The sequence below is a fragment of the Sturnira hondurensis genome, unplaced genomic scaffold (assembly GCF_014824575.4).
Source record: "Sturnira hondurensis isolate 20B ecotype Veracruz unplaced genomic scaffold, ASM1482457v3 Scaffold0015509, whole genome shotgun sequence".
Classification (NCBI taxonomy): Eukaryota; Metazoa; Chordata; class Mammalia; order Chiroptera; family Phyllostomidae; genus Sturnira; species Sturnira hondurensis.
The window spans coordinates 8603054-8626672 of NW_028088140.1; the positions used below are offsets into that span (position 1 = coordinate 8603054).

At 36.6% G+C, this 23619-nt stretch overlaps 1 protein-coding gene across 2 annotated transcripts in view; it reads left to right on the forward strand.

The window, feature by feature from the left end:
* The window catches only part of PARP11 (poly(ADP-ribose) polymerase family member 11), a 68960-nt gene that overhangs the window by 11603 nt on the left and 33738 nt on the right, over positions 1-23619 (forward strand). Inside the window, exon 1 of one of the 2 annotated variants that reach the window (XM_037064706.1) lies at positions 12755-12882. The exons of the other annotated variant lie outside the window; for it this stretch is intronic. Within the exon in view, the coding sequence (XP_036920601.1) occupies positions 12811-12882 (72 nt within the window). The 5' untranslated portion in view covers positions 12755-12810. Of the gene's footprint in view, positions 1-12754; positions 12883-23619 lie in introns of those variants that run through there. 2 annotated transcript variants of the gene reach the window in all.

Genomic DNA, 23619 nt, shown 5'->3' on the forward strand with positions numbered 1-23619 from the left:
ATCCCCTCACCGACAGGCAAGCCCAACCCCCACCTTCAGGAATACAGGCTCTGCAGAGCAGTGAGTCCAGGCTCAGGAGTATCCTGCTGTGTACATATTGCAGGGGAGAGAAGAAAAAGCTCTGCCAGACACTGTGAGCTACATAGTTCCTCCAGGCTTGATCTACTAAACCCAGCAGAATAGAGAGAATAGAGTCAGGTGCAACACAGTTCTTTCTTCTCTCCTGCATACCTTCTTAACATTCATTTCATAGCCTTCAAGTTTGGGCCTAATATGTCACCAGGTTTCATATTATAGTTTATTGCAAACCCCATATTTTACTCTTCCCTCCTCCTCCTCCATTTTACCTTTTTCCTTCCTCCTCTTAGTTTTGTTTTAAACTCTATTTTCTCTCTTTCCACAACTTGTTTGTATTCTTCATTTTTACTATATTTTCCCCAATCCAGCCTCTCAGAACCATTTGTAATTGGTCATCTCACATTCTTTTTCCCAAATATATTGAAAATGTATTCTCTTTCTGCCAATATCAGTATTTGCTCCTTGGTTGTAGATAACGTGGTTGTTGCATTTCTTCAATCTTCTAGATAGTCCCTGTTGTATTTCAAATCTGTAATTTTTCTGGTCCCTTCTCCTACTCCATTTTGTCTTCTGCTCACCTTTTTTTTTAAATAAAGAATTATTTTTTACTGTTTCAGCCTGGTTTTCATTCTTCACTCAGTGTTGCTTCTCCCTCTCTTCTCTTAAAATAACTTCTCTTTCCTTTAGATGTGACTTAAACTTTTCTTTCTTTATTCTCTCATGTTTATATGCTACCTATATAAATCTTTGCTCATTTATTGTTGATATATTTATATATATTTTTATTATTGTTTTTTCTTTTCTCTCACTAAATACATAAAAATATTTTTGTTTGGTTCGCAGGCCCACGCTCAATCCACTGAGCTATACCAGCCAGGGCTAAAAATATTTTTTAAAATTTCAGTTTAATCCTAATACCTCATGCTTCCCTTTTCTTACTCCATTCTGCCTTCCCTCCTACCTTATTTATTTATAATGTAAATTTTATTTTCTTTCTGTCTTCACCTTATCTCTATTTCCTACTCTTATCACTGCTCCTCCCTCTCCCTCACAAAATCACTTTTCTTACAGTCATCTCATATTCATTTTTCCTTCCTTATAATGGTCTTAATCTCTTTACACCTTTACTAATATTGGCTCATTTGCTCTTTATAGTGTGGTTGTGGGTGGGGGCTGTTTTAGTGGGTGTAGGTTTGTTTCCTGGGTTCTTTGGTTTTGTTTTGGCAGCGCTTGTACAACAACACACAAGACATGATTGGCAGAGTGACTCTCAGCCAGCTGGAGGGAAGGACACAGTAAAGAATGACCCAACAACAACCAAAACCCAGTTGCAGTCAGAGAGCCTACATAAATGGCATTAAGGGCAGCCCAAGAGCATAAAGCTCAGGAGATCAAGGAGACTGCACCACTGAATCCCACAGGTCTTCTACTACAGAAGGTTACACCATGAATACAGGGAATCAAAGCAGATCAATCTAATATGGAGAAACAAACAACAGGAATCACCTAAAATGGGGAGGCAAAGAAACAACCCCCAGTTGAAAGGAAAGGAGGAATCCCCAGAAAAAAGGATAAACAAAATTGAGGCAAGCAAACTATCAGACATAGAGTTCAAAATAATGGTTGTGATCATGCTCAAAATGCTCAGTGAGAACTACAAAGAATTCCAGGGAAGCTACAAGGAACTTACTGCAAACTACAACAGAATGAAAAAGTACATAGAAACTATCAGTAAGAACCAGGAGGAAATGGAAAGCACACTATCTAAAATGAAGAACACAGCAGAAGAAATTAAAAGCAGACTAGATGAAGCAGAGTATCAAATCAGAGGCCTGGAAGACATGGTAGAAAGAAATTCCAAGACAGAACAACAAAACAAAACAAAAAAAACTTAAAAAGAACAAAGAAGGTTTAGGGAGCTACAGGACAACATGAAACATAATAACCATATCATAGAGATACCAGAAGGAAAAGAGGAACAAGGAATAAAAAAGAAAACCTATTTGAAAAAGTAATGAGAGAAAACTTCCCTAATGTGATGAGAGAAAAAGCCATGCAGGTCAGGGGAGCACAGAGGATCCCAATAAAGATGAACTCAAAGAGGCCCATTCCAAGATACATCATAATTAAAATAGCAAAATTTAAAGAGAGAGCCTTAAAAGCAGCAAGGAAAAAGCAAATAGTGACATACAAGGGAGCTCCAATAGGCTAGCAGCTGACTTCTCAACAGAAACACTGCAAGCCAGAAGGGAATGGCAAGAAATACTCAAAGTAAGGATAAGCAGAGGACTGCAACCAAGATTACTCTACCCAGCAAGGCTCTTATTTGAACTGAAAAGCAAAACAAGAAGTTTGAAAGACAAAAGAAGACCAAAAGAATATATGTCCACCAAACCAGCATTGCCAGACATGCTAAGCGACTGCTTTAAGAAAATGAGAGTGTTAAGAGAGTTGGGGCCCAGATGGAGGCATAGGTAGAAACCCTTTGCTCCCTCACACAACCAAAAGGAGGATAACAGCCAATCTAAAATCAATAACCCCAAATCACCAGAAAATCAAACTACATGGAACTCTGACAACCAAGAAGTTAAAGAAAAAATCAACCAGAACAACCAGACTGGGAAGGTTGTTCTGCGCTGGCTGATCAGAAAAACCACTGTGAGGTGGCTGAGGGGCAGGGCTGACTGCCAAGTTGGCAGAGCTGCACAGGAGGGACTGACTTAGGGGAAAACTGAGACTCAGAGCTGAGTGGTTGTCACGGTGAGAGATATTTCCAGTCTGGTACCAGAGTCTGTTGGAAAGTATGCTAAAGATAAGCAGCAAGCTGCATTGTTTCCTCTCTGGCCTCTCCCACATAGGCAGTGCAGCAAAGAGGGTTGCCCTGCCTGGGTGAATACCTAAGGCCCCGTCCCCTTACAACCTATCAGCTGCGCCAAGACAAACAAATATGGCCCAAATGAAAGAACACAGCAAAACCTCCAAAAGAGAACTAAGGGATGACGAAATTGCCAACCAATCTGACCGAGAATTTAAAGTCCTGGTAATCAAAATGCTCAAAGAACTGATTGAGCTTGGTTGAAAAATGAAGGAACAAATGAAAGATACCCAAAATGAAATAAAGCAAATATTCAGGGAACCAACAGTGACAAGAAGGAAACTAGGATTAAAAGCAATGATTTGTAACAAAAGGAAGAAATAAACATCCAACTGGATCAGGACAAAGAAATAAGAATCAAAAGAAAGGAAGGAAGGAGGGAGGGGAGGAAAGGAAGGAAGGAAGGCAGGCTGAAGATTCTCTGGGACAACCTGAAACAAAAGGAAGAAATAAGCATCCAACTGGATCAGAACAAAGAAATAAGAATCAAAATAAATAAATAAATAGATAGATAGATAAATAAATAGAGGCTGAGGATTCTGTGGGACAACCTGAAACAAAAGGAAGAACTAAACATCCAACTGGATCAGAACAAAGAAACAAGAATCAAAATAAACAAACAAACAAATAAATAAATAGAGGCTGAGGATTCTCTGGGACAACCTGAAACGTTCCAATATCCAAATTATAGGAGTGCCAGAAATAGAAGAACAACAGCAAGGAATTGAAAACTTACTTGAACAAATAATGAAGGAAAACTTCCCCAATCTGGCAAAGGAAATAAACTTCCCGAAGGAAGTTCAGGAAGCCCAGAGAGTCCCAAAGAGGTTGAACCCAAAGAGGAGCACACCAAGGCACATCATCATTAAGTTACCCAAGATTAAAGACAGAGAAAATTCTAAAAGCAGCAAGAGATAAGGAGACAGTTACCTCCAAAAGAGTTCCTATAAAGCTACCAGCTGATTTTTTAAAAGAAACCTTATAGGCAAGAAGGGGCTGGAAAGAAGTATTTGAAGTCATGAAAGGCAAGGAACTATATCCAAGATTACTCTATCTAGCAAAACTTTCGTTTAGAATGGAAGGGCAGATAAAGTGCTTCCCAGATAAGGTCAATTTCAAGGAGTTCATCATCACCAAGCCCGTATTATATGAAATGTTAAAGAGACTTATCTAAGAAAAAGAAGATAAAAATATGAACAATAAAATGACGACAAATTCACAACTATCAACAAATGAAACTAAAAGAAAAGAAAAACAATGAAAACAAAATCTAAGCAAACAACCAGAACAGGAAAGAACCAGAGAAATGGACATCACACAGAGGGAGTTCAGTGGGGAGAGGGAAGGAGGAAGGGGGGAGAAAGGTACAGGGATGACGAAGCATAATTAGCAGGCATAAAATAGACAGGGAGAGATAAAAATGGTATGGGAAACAGAGGATTTAAAAAACTCATGGACAACCCATGGACAACCTAAGGCAGGGGAATGCTGGAGGGTTGGTGGGGAGGAGGGATAAAGCGGGGAAAATTGTGAAAACTGTAATAGCATAATCAATAATAAAAAATACTTTAAACAAAGAAAGAAAATGAGAGTGTTAGAAACCCAGGTACAGAGGGAAAAAATGGCAGTAAGTATGTACCTATCAGTAATACCCTTAAATGTAAATGGATTTAGTGCTTCAATCAAAAGACACATGGTAGCTGAATGGATGAGAAAACATGACCTGCATATATGCTGTCTACAAGAGAGCCACCTCTGAACACAAGACCTACACAGACTGAAAGTGAAGTAATAAACAAGAATATTCCAAGCAAATGGACATTTTAAAAAAAGCCAGTGTAAAAATACTTATGTCTGACAAAATAGATTTCAAAACAAAGGCCATAAAAAGAGACAGAGAAGGACATTTTGTGATACTTAAGGGAAGAATCCATCAAGAAGATACAACCATTGTAAACATATATGCACCCAACAAAAGAGCTCCTGAATATATAAGGAAAATCTTGGAGGAATTCTAGAAAGATATACACAGCAAAACATTTACAGCAGGTGATTTTAATACCCTACTGTGAACAATGGATAGATCCTCCAAACAAAAAATCAAGTATATTGTGGCACTGAACAACACAGTAGATCCAATAGACGTAATTGATATATACAGAATCTTTCACCCCAAAGAAGCAAAATACACATTTTTTCAAATGCTCATGGGACATTTTCATAGATAGACCACATGGTAAGAAACAAAACTAGCCTCTACAAATTCAAGAAAATTGAAATCATATCGAGAATTTTTTTTCAGATCATAATGGCTTAAAACTAGAAACCAACCTCAAGGAAAAACCTCAAAAACATTCAAGTTTATGGAGACTGGATAACATGCTATTAAACAATGAAAAGATCGACAATGAGATCAAAGAAAAAATAAAAAAAATTCTGGAAACAAATGAAAACAAACACACAACAGCCCAAAACCCACATGACACAGTGTGAAGGCAGTCTTGACAGGGAAGTTCATAGCAAAACAGGCCTACCTTAAAAACAGAAAAATCTCAAAAAAGCAACCTAACCCTACTTCTACAAGAACTACAGGAACAACAACAAACAAAGCCCAGTGCGAGTAGAAGGAAGGAAATAATCAAGATCAGAGCAGAATTAAATGACATAGAGACTAAAAGAACAATTCAAAGGATCAGTACATCCAGGAGCTGGTTCTTTGAAAAGGTAAAATCAATAAATTTTTTGCTAGGCTCATCGAGAAAAAAAGAGAACCCAAATAAGTGAAATCAGAAATGAAAGAGAAATTACAACCAATACCACAGAAATACAGAGGACAGTAAGAATTTACCATGAACAACCATATGCCAAGAAATTTGACAACCTGGGTGAAATGGACAAATTTCTAGAAAAATATAATCTTCTAAAACTGAATCTAGAAGAAGAAGAAAGCCTGAATAGACTGATAAGAACTAATAGAATTGAAGCAGTCATCAAAAAGTCCTGGTATACAAAAGCCCTGGACCAGATGGCTTCACAGGCAAATTTACCAAACATTTAGGGAAGAGCTAACTTCTATCCTTCTCAAACTATTCAAAAATTTGAAGAAGGGGGAAGATTCCCAAACTCTTTTCATGAGGCCAGTATTATCCTAATTCCTAAAACAGGTAAAGATACAACAAAGAAAGAAAATTACAGGCCATTATTGCTAATGAACTTAAATGCTAAATCCTCAACAAATATTGCCAAATTGGATCCAGCAATACATTAAAAAGATCATACACCATGATCAAGTAGCATTCATCCCTGGGATGCAAAGATGGTACACTATTTACAAATAATAAATGCAATACATCACTTAACAAAATAAGAGACAGAAATCACATGATCATATCAGTAGATGCTGAAAAAGTCTTTGGCAAAGTACTACACCCATTTATGATACAAGCACTCAGCAAAGTGGTCATAGAGGGAGCATACCTCAACATAATAAAGGCCATATACAAGAGACCTACAGTCAACATACTCAACAGGCAAAAACTAAAAGCTTTCCCCCTAAGATCAGGAATAAGACAAGGATGTCTTCTTTCACCACCTCTATTAAACATAGTATTGGAAGTTCTAGCCACAACAGTCAGGCAAGAAGAAGAAGTAAAAGGCATACAAATTGGAAAGGAGGAAGTAAAACTGTCATTGTTTGCAGATGACATGATGGTATACATAGAAAACCCTACTGGCTCTACCAAAAAATTACTCAACCTAATAAATTAATTTAGCAGAACAGCAGGATACAAAGTCAATATTCAGAAATCTAAGGCATTTTTGGTCACCAACAATGAAGTCTCAGAAACTAGGGGGAAAGTCCCATTTACTGTAGCAACAAGAAAATTAAAGTATCTGGGAATAAACTTAACCAAGGAAGTAAAAAGCCTGTACTTGGGAAACTGTACACTGAAGAAAGAAATTAAGGTAGATACAAATAAATGGAAGCATATACCATGTTCATGGATTGGAAGAACTAACATCATTAAAATGTCTGTGCTACCCAAAACGATCTATAGATTCAGCAGAATCTATATTAAAATATCAGTGACATATTTCACAGATTTAGAACCAGTGTTTCAAAAAAATTTATATGGAACCAAAAATGACCCTGAATAGCCACAGCAATCTTGAGAAAAGGACGAAATAGGAGGGATCACAATACCAGGAATCAAACTATATTATAAAGCCACAGTAATCAAAACAGTCTGGCACTGGCATAAGACACACACATAGATCAGTGGAATAGAATAGAGAGCCCAGAAATAAACTCATGTCTCTATGTTCAAAGGGGTGGGAGCATAAAATGGAATAAAAATAGCCTCATTAATAAATGGTGTTGAGAGATCTGAAAGGTACAAGCAAGGAAATGAAATAGACTACCAACTTACACCGTACAGAAAAATAAACTCAGGATGGTTAAAAGACTTAAATATAAGTTGTGACACTATAAAAGTTCTAGAGGAAATATAGGCAGTAAAATTCCAATTATTTCACACAGCAATATTTTTGCTGATATATCTCCTAGAGTAAGATACAAAGGAAGAATCAACAAGTGGACCTACATCAAATTAAAATGCTTCTGCTCGGCTAGAGAAAATATCAGCAAACCGAAAAGGGAACCAAACATATAGAAAGACGTACTTGTAAATGAGACCTCGGACAAGGGTTTGATCTCCAAATTATATGAAGAACTCACATGATTCCACTCTAGGAAGACAAATAACCCAATTAAAAAATGTGCAAAGGACCTGGACATCACTTCTCCAAGGAAGATATACAGAGGGCATGAAAAGAGGGCATTTTTACAGTCATGAAAAAATGTTCAACATTACTAGCCATCAGAGAGAGGCAAAGTAAAACTTCAATGAGATACTATCTCACAACAGTCAGAATGGCCATCATTAACAAATCAATCAACAGCAAGTGCTAGTGAGGATATGGAAAAAAGGGAACCCCAGTGCACTGTTGGTGGAAATATAGACTGGTTCAGACACTGTGAAAAACAGTTGGAATTTCCTCAAAAAACTAAAAGTAGAACTGCCTTTTGACCTGGGAATTCCACCACTGGGATTATACCCTGAAACACCAATTAAAGAACCTATGCACCCCAATGTTCATAGCAATGTTACTTACAATAGCCAAGTTTGGAAACAGCCTAAGTGCCCATCAGTAAATTAGTGGATAAAAAGACTTTGGTACATTTACACAATGGAATACTACAAAGCAGAAGGAAAGAAGGAACTCCTACCCTTTGAGACAGCATAGATGGAACTGGAGAGTTATTATGCTAAGTAAAATAAGCCAGGTGGTGAAAAACAAATACCATATGATCTCACCTATAAGTGGAACCTAATGAGCAAAACAAACAAACAAGCAAAACAGAACTAGGAACATGGATATGAGGAACCAACTGACAGTGACCAGAAGGGAGAGAGGAGGGGGATAATTGGGGAAAGAAGGGTAAGGGCCTAGGTAAATAACAAGTATATCAATGGACATGGACAACATTGTGGGGGTTGGCTGTGGGAACGGGGTGGGTGGTCCAGGGAGAGAAATGGGAAAAATGTAGACAAGTGTAATTGGACAGTAATAAAATAACAAAAGCATATTTTTCTGAGGTTAAAAAATTGGAGGATTTTGGCCCTGGCTGGTGTAGCTCAGTGGACTGAGCTCAGGCCTGCGAACCACACAAGCACGGTTCGATTCCCAATCAGGGCACATGCCTGGGTTGCAGGCCAGTTCCCAGCAGGGGACTCACGAGAGGCAACCATACATTGATATTTCTCTCCTTCTCTCCTTCCCTTCCCCTCTAAAGATAAATAAAATCTTTAAAAAATTTAAAAAATGGAGTATTTTGGCCTTGATGTAGTAGGTTCAGGTTGTTTAAAATGCTAAATGTATTCCAGCTATACTCTTATGTAGGCCTCTGGAAATCAAGAAAGACCATATTGTTATTATTAGCATCATGAAGAAATGTTTTTATATTACTCCTCTTTTCAGAAACTTTTGTCAGCACTTTTTTCCTTCACAGCCAGTAAACCTCACCAGGAAGAGTAATTTTGCAAACTCTGCCATTTTTCCTCACAATATCTGAGAGTGCACATTCTCAGTAGTCAAGGTTTGCTAATATCTGCTCTGGCTGTTACAGCTCAGTGAAGTGAGTGTGGGCTTGGGAATCTAAGAGTCCCCAGTTTGATTCCCAGCTGGGGCACATGCCTAGGTTTCTGGCCAGGTCCCCAATAGGCAACCACATTGATGTTTCTCTCCTTTCTCCCTCCCTTCTCCTGTCACTAAAAATAAATAAATAAAATCTTTTAAAAAAGATTTTCTAATATCCAATTTTCATTATTTCCTTCAACGCTCAATTACCATTAGGAGTTGTTTGTGTACTTCTGTTACATTTATAACATCTTTTAGTGGTATAACAACAGCCTTTCTTGCTGCTTGTATAGCTTGCACCTTTTTGGCCTATATCACAGCTCGCAAAATCCTGTCTAAGTGAAAACTCATTTCCTACAGTAAAAACTACCAAGAGTTCTCATTGATAAGCAGAACAAAACATTGTTGAGTACTTCTGCCTCATTGCATAGTATACAGGGTGAGGCAAGAGTAGGTTTATAGTTGCTCATAGAAAATAATATAATAAATGATAATATAATAATAAATGATAAGTAAGAATAAACAGGAATAAAATGTGTTTTGCATGCTCACAACTATAAACCTAGTTTTGCCCTCCGAATTTTCTTTGATGAACTGTACTGAAATTTTTTGCACTTTGTAAAAAAAAATCGAACCATTTATCTTCTTATAACAAGCAAATAGCAAGATGATAAACCTAATCATATCCGTAATTATAGCATAATAAATGCTCTAAACACCCCAATTAGAAGGCAGATTGTCAGATTGGATTAAAAAGCAACACCCAACTGTAAGTTGTTTCCAAGAAGCACACTTTGAGTAGAAAGAGAAAATGGGATAAAAAATGGAAGGAGATGTACAGTTCAAACACTATTCAAGAGAAGGCTTCAGTGATATATTAGTGTCACAGGAGATTTCAGGCATGGTATTATCAAGGATAATGAACACCATTTCCTAATGATGAGAGGTCAGTTAATTAGTAAGAGTCCTAAACATTTTCACACCTAATAATAGAACCTCCAAATTCATGAAGTAAAACTACTAGAACTAAAGGAGCAGCAGACAAATTCCAGTATAGTTGAAGACTTTAATTGTCAATAATTGATAGAATAAGTAGGTAGAAATTGGCAAGGTTATAGCAGATTATTACACTGATAGCAACACTATTAACCAACTTGACTAAATTAATATTTCTAGACCATTACACCAAACAACAGCTAAATACACCTTTTTATTCAACGACACAGAACATTTAACAACATAGACCATATTCTGGGCCATAAAACAAGTATCAGTAAGTTTAAAAGAAATCAAGTCATAAGGTGTGCTAGCTGATAAAAATGCTATTAAATTAGAACTTAACAGAAGAAAGATTGGTAAAATCTCCAAGATTTGGTAGATAAATAACACTTTAAAATGACCCATTGGTCAAAGAAATAAAAAAGGAAAAAATATGAAACAGCATATGAAATTTGTGTTAAGCTATAAAACAGTACTTAAAAGAAATTTTATAGTTAAATTAATGCCTATATTGGAAAAGAAGAAATGTCACAAATCAGTGATCACAGCTTCTTTCTTAAGAAACTAAAAAAGTGCAAATGAAACTCAAGCAGGAGCAAGGAAATAAAGTTTAGAGTGTAAATTATTGAAGTGAATAATAACAAAGAAAATGAATGAAACCAAAAGTGCTCTTTGAGGAGAATATCAATACTATTTATAAGCCAGACAGATCAGGAGAAAATAATACAAATTACCAATATTAAGAATGAGGTAACATCACTGCATGTTCTATAAACATTAAAGAATAATAAGGGAATGTTATAAACAGTTTAATGTCAATCAATATGACAACTTAAGTAAGATGGACATACTGTTTCTAAGACACAATTTACCAAAGCTACCTCAAGAAGAAACAAGTAACACAATATCCTGATATCTGTTAAAGAATTTGAACTTGTAGAAAGAGCCTACTCACAAAGAAAACTCCAGGCACAGATGGTTTCACTGGTGAATTCTAAGAAACATTTAAGGCAAAAATAAAACCAATTCTACACAAACTTAGAAAATTAAAGAGAAGGTAATATTTTATAACTCTTAAAAAGCTGTCATTACCCTGATACCAAAAAAAGAAAAAGATATTACCTGAAAACTATACACCAATATTATTAGTGCACACAGGTGCAAAAAATCTGAACAAAATTTTAGCAAACTGAGTATAACGATATAGGTATAAAAGGAGGTTAATGCCTCATTGTCAAATGATGTTTATCCCTAGAATGCAAGGTTGGTTTAATATTTGCACAGCAATTAATATAATTCATCATATAAACAAACAAACAAATGTGATTTCAGTGCATGCAGAAAAACCATTTGACAAAATCCAGGAAATACTCAAAAACCCCAGAGGAGAACTTGCTCAACCTGATTAAGTAAGGGAAATAGTTAACTCAGCAGGCCTGTGTTGCTCAAACCCTGTACATCCTTTAGAAATGCCTGTTTCCAGGACTGTTCTTTGCCTAGCTGCAGGAAACACTTCTTGTAATATTTTGTCTAATGAGTGTATTTGCATGTTTGAGACCTGGAGCCATGTGCTGCCAGTTTGTCCAGATAGTTTATATGAACAGTGTGATATATAGTGAATACCTGTTTTTCCTCTGGAGGTCTGAAACTTCAGCAATAAAGGTCAGTCACACAGGTGCTATATGTTCACATGACTTAACTCTCGATAAAAACTCTCGACATCTAGGCTCAGATGAGCGTCCCTGATTGGCAGCACTTTGCACTAGTTGTCATACAAGTCATAAGGATTAAGGTGTGTCATTAATTAAGTCATGTGTCCTGCTTGACTGTCTTGGGAGGGGACACCACTCTGTATACTTCTACTGTAATAAACTATTACCATGATTAGAACAACATCTGAGTCCTGTGAGCCTGAGGGTGATCTTGGGGACCTCTGATACAAGGGGACCTCTGACACAAGGGTCATCTACAGAATACCTGTATTTAACATTTAACTTAATTGTGAAAGACTGAATGCTTTCTCCTTAGATTAGAAACAAAAATATGACGCCTATTCTTTATTTAACATTGTACCACAGATTATAGTCAGTGCAATAAGGCCAAAAAACCAACAACAATGATAAATCAATGGACTATATGTTAGAAGAAAGAAGTACAGCTTATATAGAGATAGATAAATATATAGATGTATCTATATATCCATACCTATGTATAGATAGATATATAGTACCTATATAAAAGATCAGATTAAATGTCTCAAAATGTCCTAGAACTCATAAGTGAGTTAGTTTAGTAAAGCTGCTGGATAAGGATCCATATAAAAAATCAGTGTACCTTTATATATTAGTAACATTCAGTTAGAAATTTAAATTAAAAATGCAATTTTATTTACAATAGTGTAAGAAATAGAAAATACTTAGGTACCAGTTTTTCATATGCAAGAATTTTGCTCATGAAATGTTTTGATGTGCAAGATTTGTGCACTAAAATCTGTAAAATATTACTGAAAAAGTTAAGACCTAAATAAGCCAAGAAACATCCTTCATTCGTGGATAGGAATTCTTGATGTTGTAAAGATGCCGGTTCTCTCCAGACAGATTGCTGTGCAACCCCAGTCAAAACTGAAATGACCTGGAATAGCTAAAGCAGTTCTGAAGATGAAGGAGAAGTTTGAAGTGCTGTCACTAATTGATTTAGAGATTCAGTACGAAACTCTAGTAATCAAAACAGTGAGTATTGGCATATAGAGAAAATTATTATTAAAACATAATAGAGAGTCCAGAAATAGACCTACAAATGTATAGACAACTGATTTTTTATAAAGGTAAAATTCAGTGGAGAAAAAACAGTTTCAACAAATGGTGCTAGAATAATTGAATATCCATGGGTAAAAAAGTGAACTTTAGTACATACTTTGTAGTACATATACATGCAAATTAAAAATGAATTATGGACCTAAATGAAGCTATACATTTTATAAATTTCTAGAGGAAAGCATAGGAGAAAACTAAATTTCTAGAAGGAAACAGGATAAAAATCTCTAACATTGCATAGGCAATGATTTCTTAGATACAACTGTAGAACCATGATCCATAAAAGAAAAAAATGATAAATTGGACTTCATCAAAATTAAAAATGTACAGCATAGATAATATAGTCAATGATAATGTAATAATTATGTATGGTGTCAGTTGAATACTGGAAATATCAGGGGAAACACTTTGTAAATACATGATTAACCACTATGCTGTACACCTGAAACTAATGCAAAATAATACTTCAGCAGTTCTGAAGATGAAATGTAATTGAAAAATAAAAGTGTTTGCTGTTCAAAACATACTATTAAGAGAAAGAAAAGCTAAGCCACGGACTGGAGAAAATTTTTGTAAAGCATGTATCTGAAAAATGACATATCCAGGTATATTAAGAATTCTCAAAACTATTTTAAAAAATGCAACCAAAAAACATAATAAAAATGACTAAAGATTTTAACAGACACTGCACCAAAGAAGACAGATAGGAAGTAAATACATGAAAAGATGCTCAACATCATTATTCATTAGGGAAATGCAAATTAAAACCACAAAGAAATATACCTGCATATCTGTCTATTAGATTGACTAAAATCTAAGAGTCTGGCTATGCAGAGTCTTGGTGAGGATGTGGAGCAACTAAAACTTATACACTGCAAATGGGAATGTAAAATGGTACATCACTTTTTAAGAGTTTAGTTATTTCTTAGAAATTTAAGCACACACCTTTCCACAGGTGTTCATCAACAGCTAAAGGGAGAAACTGATACATCCATATAATGGAATACTGATAAGCAATACAAAGGAATTAAGTCTTTATATACACAATACATGAATCTCAGAAAATCGTGCTGACTGAAAGAAGCCAGGTAAAATGTACTTACTCTATGATTCCTTGTATATATAAATCTTTAGACAAGGCAAACTGTAGTGACATGTTAGTGGTTGCCAGTACAGGGGAGGGGGCATGAAGAAACCTTTGAGGGTAATACATATGTTCGTCTTCATATGGTGATGGTTTAATGAGTGTATACATGTGTGAAAATATGAAAGTATATGCTTGAAATGCAGTTTATTAATTCTACCTCATTAAAGCTGTTTATAAAGATACTTGTTTCTAATACAATAGTCTAGAAAGTAAAACTGCAAAATCCTTCACGGTGTTCGGTGCCAAGTAACACTGTGGTTTTGAATGGAGGCACGTTCCTGACGGGATAGGAGCACAGGGAGGAACTCGGGAGACTTGCCCCTTGGGTTTCCCTAGAGACTTTACCTAGCCGTTATCCTGATTTTTTTAATATATTAAAGGAAAGCCTTTCAAGTAATTTATCTGTAATTTTTTATTAATTTTCTTTTTGTCTGCTGTCTCTGTTCAGGCTACCGACCTCTTCTAGAATCTCTTTCTTGTTTCCTTCAGAATCTTGTCTGTGAGAGTCTAATTCATTGTTCTTTAGCTTTTAAAAGGAGTGTTTTTATTTAAATGCAGTCCACATACCGTACAATTTACCTAAAGTGTGTAATCCAGTGTTTTTTAGGAGAGTCCCAGGGTTGTGCAACCATTATCACAATTTATTGTTAGAATATTTTCATCACCCCTCCAAAAAAACTCCTACCCATTGACAGTCATTCCACCTCCTTGCTAGCCCTCAGTAATCACTAGTGTCCTTTCTTGTCTTTATTTTTTTTTTAAGATTTTATTTATTTATTTTTAGAGAGAGGGGAAGGGAGGGAGAAAGAGAGGGAGAGAAACATTAATGTGTGGTTGCCTGTCACACACTACTGGGAACTCGGCCCACAACCCAGGCATGGGCCCTGACTGGGGATTGAACCTCGACCCTTTGCCTCACAGGCTGGTGCTCAATCCACTGAGCCACACCAGCCAGTGCTTTTCTTGTCTTTATAGATTTATCTATTCTGTACTATTCAATGGAATCTTCCATGGTGTGGTCTCTTGCATCTTGCATCTTCTACTTAGCAAAATGTGTTTAAGGTTCATCAGTGTAGTATTTATTAGTGCTTCATTCACTTTTAAGGCTGAATAATACTCTGTTGTGAAGTACCATATTTTTTCATCTGTTCATCACTTGATGGACATTGGATTGTTCCACTTCTCAGCTAATATAAATAATTTTTCTGTTAATGTTTGTATATTAGTATGAATGTACATTTTTTCTCTTCTTGGGTGTATACCTTAAGGTGGAATTACTGGGTTATATGTTAACTATGTTGAACTTTTTGGGGAACTGCAAATGTGTTCAAAGCAGCTGCACCATTTTACATTCCCACCAGGATGTATCATACAATGTGTGAAGGTTCCAATTTTTTCACATTCTCAACACCACTTGTTATTGTCTGCCTTTTATTTTATCTTTCAATTACAGTTTATATTCACTATTATTTTGTATTACTTTCAGGTGTACAACATAGTGGTTAGATAATCATATACTTTACAAAATGTCCCCCCTGATATTTCTAGTACCCACCTGGCACTGTACATAGTGATTACATGATTGAGTACAGTCCCTATGCTGTTCTTTAAATCCCCATGATGGTTTCGGAACTACCAATTTGTATTTCTAAAACCCTTCACCTTTTTCACTCAGTCCCCCAACCTGCCTCCCCTCTGGCAACCATCAGTCTCTGGTTTGTTTCAGTTTTGTATGTTTGTTTTACATAGAAGTGAAATCATATGGTATTTGTCTTTTTGTGACTGACTTATTTCACTTAACGTAATATACTATAGGTCCACAAATGCTGTTGCAAATGTTAAGATATCATTTTTTTCTTTAGCCAAGTAATATTGCATTGTATACATATGCCACCTCTTTTTTATCCAGTTATCCATTGATGGGCACTTGGGTTACTCCCAAATCTTGGCTATTGTAAATAATGCTGCAGTGAACATAGGGGTGCATATATTCATTTGAATTAGTGTTTTGGGCTTATTTGGATATATACCCAAAAGTGGAATCACTAGGTCATGAGACAGTTCCAGTTTTTATTTTTTAGCACCCTCCATACTGTTTTCCATAGTGGCTGCACCAAACTTCATTTCCACTAGCAGTGCCTGAGGGTTCCCTTGTCTCCATATACTCATCACTAGTTGTTGTTTGTAGCTTTATTGATGGTAGCTGTTCTGACAGGGGTGAAGTGATACTTCAGTGTGGTTTTAATTTGCATTTCTCTGATAGTTAGTGATGTTGAGCATCTTATATTTATTTGTTATCTGTATGTCCCCTTTGGAGAAGTATATTCAGGTCCTTTGCCCATTTTTTAAATTAGATCGTTGGGGTTATTTTGCTGCTGAGTTGTATGAGTTCTTTATAAATTTTGGGTATGAACCCCTTATTATATCACTGACAGATATGTTCTCTCATTCAGTGGATTGTCTTTGTTATGTTGATGGGTTCCTTTTCTGTACAAAAACTTTTTTAGTTTAATGTAGTCCCACTTGTTTATTTTTTCTTTTGTTTCTCTTGCCTGAGGAGATATATCAGAAAAAAATATTGCTAATAGAAATGTCAGACATTTTACTAACTGTATTTTCTCCTAGGAGTTTTATGGTTTTGAGTGTGAAGAGGTGATCTAGTTTCATTTTCTTCATGTATCTGTCCAATTTTCCCAACACTATTTATTGAATAGACTGTTTTTACTCCATTGTATGTTCTTGCCTTTTTGGGGGGTCAAATATAAATTGACCATATAGGCATGAGTTTATTTCTGCACCTTTATTATCTTCCATTGATCTATTTGTCTGTTTTTATGACAGTACCATGCTCTTTTGATTACTGCAGCCTTGTGTTATAGTTTGATATAAGGTGGTGTGCTACCTTCAACTTCATTCTTCTTTCTCAAGATTGCTGTGGCCATTTAAGTCTTTTGTGGCTCCATATAAATGTTTGGATTGTCTGTTCTAGTTCTGTGAAAACACCATTGGTGTATTGGTAGGAATTGCATTGAATCTGTAGGTAGCATTGGGTAGTGTGGACATTTTAATGATGTTAATTCTTCCTTTCCATGAGCATGGTGTATGCTTCCATTTATTTGTATCTTCTTCAGTGTCTTGCAATTTTGCGAGGACAAGTCTTTTACCTCCTTGGTGAAATTTATTCCTAGGTATTTTATTTTTTGATGGGATTGTTATCTTAGTTTCCCTTTTGGATAGTTCATTATTGGTGTGTTAAAATACAACTATTGCTGAATACTTATTTTGTATCCTGCTACCTTGCTGAATTAATCTTTCAGTTCTAGTAGTTTTGGTTTTGGGGGTTTTTTTTGGTGGAATCTTTGGGATTCTCCATATACGGTATCATGTCATTTGCAAATAATTTCTTCCTTTCCTGTTTGGATTCCTTTTATTTTTCCTTATGGTCTGATTGCTGTGTCTAGGACTTGCAGTAATATGTGGAATAAGAGAAGTGAAAGTAGACATCCCAGATCTTGTTTCTGATCTTAAGGGAAACACTTTTAACTTTTTCCCATTGAGTATGATATTAGCTATGGCCTTTATTATGTTGAGATATGTTCCCTCTATTCTTTTTTCTTAAAAGATTTTATTTATTTATCTTTAGAGGGGAAGGGAAGGAGAGAGGGAGAGAAATATCAATGTATGGTTGCCTTCCCTGCTGGGAACTGGCCTGCAACCCAGGCATGTGCCCTGACTGGGAATCGAACCGTGATCGTGTGATTCGCAGGCCCAAGCTCAATCCACTGAGCTACACCAGCCAGGGCTGTTCCTTCTATTCTTGTTTGTCTGAGACTTTTTTCTAGTTACTGGATTTTGTCAAAAGCTTTATTTTTTCACCTGTAGATATAATCATGTCATTTTATTCTTTGTCTTGTTTATGTGGTATATTATACTAATTGAGTTGTGGATATTATACCAACTTTGCATCCCAGAAATATATCCCACTTGATCATAGTGTATGATCTTTATAATATATTGTTGAATTCTTATTTTTTGGTAATATTTTGTTGAGGATTTTTGCATTTATGTTTGTTAGGAATATTGGCCTATAACTTACTTTTTTTGTAGAGTCTTTTTCTGAAATTAAGATAATACTGTCCTCATAAAATTAAGCTTGGGAGTCTTCTCTTGAGTTTTTTGGAATAGTTTGAGAAGGGTAGGTGTTAGTTCTTCTTTGAATGTTTGGTAAAATTCACCTGTGAAGCCATCCATTTCAGGACTTCTGTTTGTTGGAAGTTTTTGTTTACTACTTCAATTTTATTAGTTTAATTGGGCTGTTCAGGTTTTCTGTTTCTTCTTGATTCAGTTTTGGAAAAGTATATGTTCATAGGAATTTATCTGTTTTTTCCAGATTGTTCAGTTTGTTGGCATATTGTTGTTTGTAATATTTTCTTTTATTCCTTTGTATTTTTGTGGTGTTACTTGTTTTCTTTTGTTTCTGATTTTATTTTTAGGAATCCTTTCGTTTTTTTCCTGATAAGTCTGGTCAATCTTGTTTATCTTTTTAAAGAATCAGCTCTGGGTTTCATTGATCTTTTGTGGGTTTTTTTTAGAATGTATTGTTTATTTCCACTCTGATCTTCTTTCATTCCTTATTCACTTTGGGCTTTGTTTATTGTTCTTTTTTCTAGTTTCTTTAGGCATAAAATTACATTGTTTATTTAAGATTTTTCTTACTTCTTGAGGAAGGCCTATAATGCTATGCATGTCGCTCTTAGGACTGCTTTCACTGTGTTCCATAGATTTTGGGTTGCTGTGTATTCACTTTCATTTGTCTCAAAGTGTCTTTTGACTTCTTCGTTGACCTCATTGTTAACTCATTCATTTTGTAACATATTATTTAACATTCATGTATTTGTGTGTTTTTCAGCTTTTGTCTTGTAATTGATTTGTAGTTCCATACCACTGTGGTCAGAGAAGATGCTTGATATGATTTCAGTCTTCTTAAATTTATCAGGACTCTCTTTGTGTCCCAACATGTGGTCTGTCCTAGAAAATGTTTCATGTACACTTGAAAGAATGTGTATTCTGCCACTTTGGGGTGAGATGCTCTGAAAAATATCAATTAAATTAATCTGGTCTTGTGTGTCATTTACAGCTGCTGTTTCCTCGTTGATTTTCTCTCTGGCTGATCTGTCTATTGATGTCAGCGGGGTGTTAAAATCCCGTATTGTATTACTGTTGATCACTTCCCTTATGTACATCAAGATTTGCAAGATTTAGGTGCTTTTATATTGAGTGCATAAGTGTACACAAGAGTTATATCCTCTTGTTGAATTGATCTCTTTATCATTATGTGCTCTCCTTCTTGTCTCATATTATAACCTTTGTTTTAAAGTCTCTTTTGCCTGATATAAGTATTGCTACCCCAGCTTTTTCTTTTTTTTTGGTTTTCATTGGCATGAAATATCTTTTCTATATCTTTACTTTCAATCTTTCTCTAACTTTCATTCAGAGATGGGTCTTTTGTAAACAACATATATGTGGGTCTTAGGGTTTTTAAAATTTTTTATCCATTTGGCTACCCTATGTCTTTTGATTGGAGAATTTAATCCATATACATTTAAAGTGTTAATTGATAGGTATTTATTTATTGTCATTTATTCTTTATACCTCTGTTCCTTATTTTTACTTTCTTCTTAAATCCCTTTAACATTTCTTGTAATACTGGTTTGGTGGTAATGAACTCCTTTATGTTTTTCTTATCTGGGAAGCTCTTTATTTCTTTTTAAATTTTAAATGATAGCTTTGCAGGGGTAGAGTAGTCTTGGTTGTAGGTTCTTGCTTTTCATGAATTTCAATATTTTGTGTCAATTCTTTCTGACCTGAAAGGTTTCTTCTGAGAAATCAGCTTACAGACTTGGAGGAACCTGTCTTTCTCTTTCTGCTTTTAAGATTATCTCTTTGTCTTTAACCTTTGTCATTTCAATTATGATGTGTCTTGTTGTGGGCTTCTTTGAGTATCTTGTTCGAGACTCTTTGCATTTGCTGAACTTGTGTGTGTTTTTCCTTCCCTTGGTTAGAGATGTTTTTAATCATTATTTCTTCAAATACATTCTAAATCCCTTGCTTTCTTTCCTCCTTCTGGTATTCCTATGATGCAGGTGTTGTTATGCTTGATGTTGTCCCAGAAGTCTCTTAAACTATTCTCACTTTTTTTAAAATATATTTTTTCTTCATGCTTCTCTGATATGGTGTTTTCTGCTACTTTGTTTTCCAAATCGCCAATTCAGTCTTCTCTGTCAGTTAACCTATTGGTGATTTCTCTTAGTGTATTCTTCATTTCATATATTGTCTTCTACATTTTGACTGGTTCTTTTTTATTGTTTGTATGTGCTCTTTTATGTTTATTTTCTCTTTAAGTTCTCACTGAGTTTATCCATTATTCCCTTCAGTTCCTTGAGCATCATTATAACCGTTGTTTTGAACTCTGTATCTCATAGATTGCTTTCCTCCATTTCAGTTAATTCTTATTTGGGGGTTTTTTTTTTGTTTCATTCATGGTATGTTTCTTTGTCTCCCTATTTTGGCGGCCTCTGTGTAATTTTTTCTGAGTATTAAGTATATCTGCTGTGCTTCCCAGTATTTGTATGGTGGTCTTATATGGTCACCATACAAATAACTGGTGTTCTTATTGGAGTTAGTGATGCAGTCTCCTTGACCACCTCAGCTACTTGCTCCAGGAATGTCCCTTGTGTGGGTTTTATGAACCTTCAAGTTGTAGTTGAGTCTTGATTTCTGCTGGCCTCTCCATGGGTGGGGTTGACCCTGGGCCTGGCTGATTATGAGGATCCATCCTGACCACAGTGCATGGGCTGCTCTGTAGGGGCTGACCCCACAAACTGGAATTTACCCCAGCAGAGTCTGTTGCCTCCTGGGATCTCTCTTAGGGTGTGCTGCTTGTAGAGCTACTTGGGTTGTACTCTAATGTGGTCTAAATCCTGCCACCAGGTATGTTGGTTCTGGGGCTTCTTTGGAAGGACTCTGGTACAGGTCAATGTCAGGTGCTCCCTGTGACAAATCCTGGGCTACCTGTTTGTAGCTGTACAGTTTGTGTCTGTTTCTGCTGGGCCTGGGTATGTGTGGGACGGGCCATGTTGTGTAGCAAGACTGGCTTCCACCAGCACCAAGCCCAGGGGCAGGTCAGCAAAAGGCCCAAGGCCTCCCAAGATCTGCCCACACTTGCTGGCAGCGTGTTAGACTCAGTCACTGAAAGAGCTTCTGGTGGTATATAAGTTGGTTGAGGCAGGTTCTCAGTGAGTCACCGGATAGGGGTGAGTGGTGTTCACTAGACTGATACAGATTCACACTTGGTGCCATTGCTGGGACTAAGGTCACTCAGCAACATTCTCAGGGTACAGCAAAGCCAGCTGCTACCCTCTGGTTGCCCATTGACTTTTTTGTTGGGGCAGAGTCTCAGGGAGTCCTCAGGGTGAGGCCACAGAGTTAATGAAACCCAAACAGACCAAGATTTGGCCATGTGAAAAGAGGGCTCTGCACAAAAATGATAATACTGGTTGGGCATATGAGCAAAAAATGGCCCCACTCTGGACTATACAACTCAGTCTCTCTCTGCTTGAGAGCCTTGCAAGAGAGTCTGTACCCAGAGCCCAAACTAGCCATAGGCAGCTGATTCCTCTGCAGGGTGTGAACTTGGGGGGTGGGGCACCAAGAATTGGGTGGGGGGCATGCTCAACCTAGGAAAGATGTTATCTGTGGGCAGTGTGGGAGAGAGACTCAGCACAGGGCCCCTGGCAGCTATCCCTACAGTTCTCTCCTCAGAGTCACACAACCCAGTCTGTCTTCACATGACTCCAGTTCACTCTGATTTGTCCTCCCTCTGCTAGAGCCAAGAATGAATGAATGAGACTTTGTGCATTGGCCCTTTCAGAGGGCTTCTGTGTTTCTAACAGGCTCCCCTCTCTGCCTGGCAGACAGAATCCCCTCTGATTTTCACAGCTAGACATGTGGACTTCTCCTCCTGTCTCTGGCATTCTGGGCTGTGAAGCTTGGTGTGGGGTTGAGACCCCACACTCCTCTGGGGGGCCCTTAGCAGCTGAGACTATCTCTACAGATCCTCAACCACCACATGTGGGTATGGGGCCAGCCCTTTTTGTGCCTGTTCCCTTGCTACTAATTTTAATGTAGCTTTTGTGAATCCTTGATTATAAGACTTTTATTTAGCTCATCTTCACTTGGTTATACAGGCTGATTGTTCTATAATTTACTTGTAATTCCTGTTTGGACTGGGAGGAGGTTAGTGTAAGTTCCACCTATTCTGCAGCCATCTTGAATATCTGTTGTCTGCCTTTTTTGACTGTGGACATTTTAGTAAGTGTGAAATGGTACTGCCCCATGTGTATATTTAAATTTTTAGGTGCATTCTGTTAAAGCAGTTTCAGAAAGCAGGGCAGAAAGGTTACTTGTTTCTGCTGTTGAGCTTTCCTTAGTGCCACAAGTCTCTTTTGTCTGAGGTGTTCCAGTTCATCCTTGTCAAGCTGACCAGTGTCTGAATTTCAGCATCCAAATATTCTAGTTTGGTAGCCTGAAGCAACCAATTCTCCAGGGCCTTTTGCAAACATGTCAACAGATGCATTAGCTTCTTCCATTTACAGTTCAGCCTTGCTGCTGAGCTTTCAGTGATACCTGAGAAATGACAAACCAGCGGACCAGCAGTTCAGTATTGCAGCAGCTACTAGTGGCTACAAACTGGCCGTCACTTTACCCTCCAGATTGGCTGAGGCCCTTATGCTTTATAGCCTGTGATGCCTGAGGAAGTGAGGTGGGAAGAGGGCATACATGCAATCAGCTTTCATTGTTGTTTTGATGTTCATTCCTGATGACTATTGATACTGACATTTCTTCTTTGGAGAAATATCTATTCAAATCCTTTGTCCTTTTTTAAATTAGATTATTTGACTATTTTTTATTGAGTTGTAAATTTTCTTTATGTATCCTGGATACTAGTGCTTTATCATATGTGTGATTAGCAGTTATTCTCTACCTTTTTGTGAATTGTCTTTTCATTTTCTTTTTTCCTTGTCAGCTTTTCATTTTCTTAAAGGTGTCACTTGTAGTATAAAATTTTTAATTTTGATGTAGTCAAATTTATCTATTTTTCTTTTGTAGCTTGTTCTTGGTGTCATATCTAAGAAACCACTGCCTAACCCAAGGTCAGAGATTTTTGTGTATGATGTCAAGTGGGGGGTCCATCTTCATTCTTTTGCATGGGGACATTTAGTTGTTTCAAAACTACTTGTCAAAAAGACAGTTCTTTCCTCCTTTGAATTGTCTTGTCACCTTTGTTGAAGATCGATTCACAGTAAATGGCAGGGTTTGTTTCTGGACTGTCAGTTTTGTTTCATTGACCCCTATGTCTCTTTTCATACCAGTCCTACACTTTTTGTTTATGTGGTTTTGTATTAAGCTGTGAAATCAGGAAGTGTATATCTTCCAAATTTGTTCTT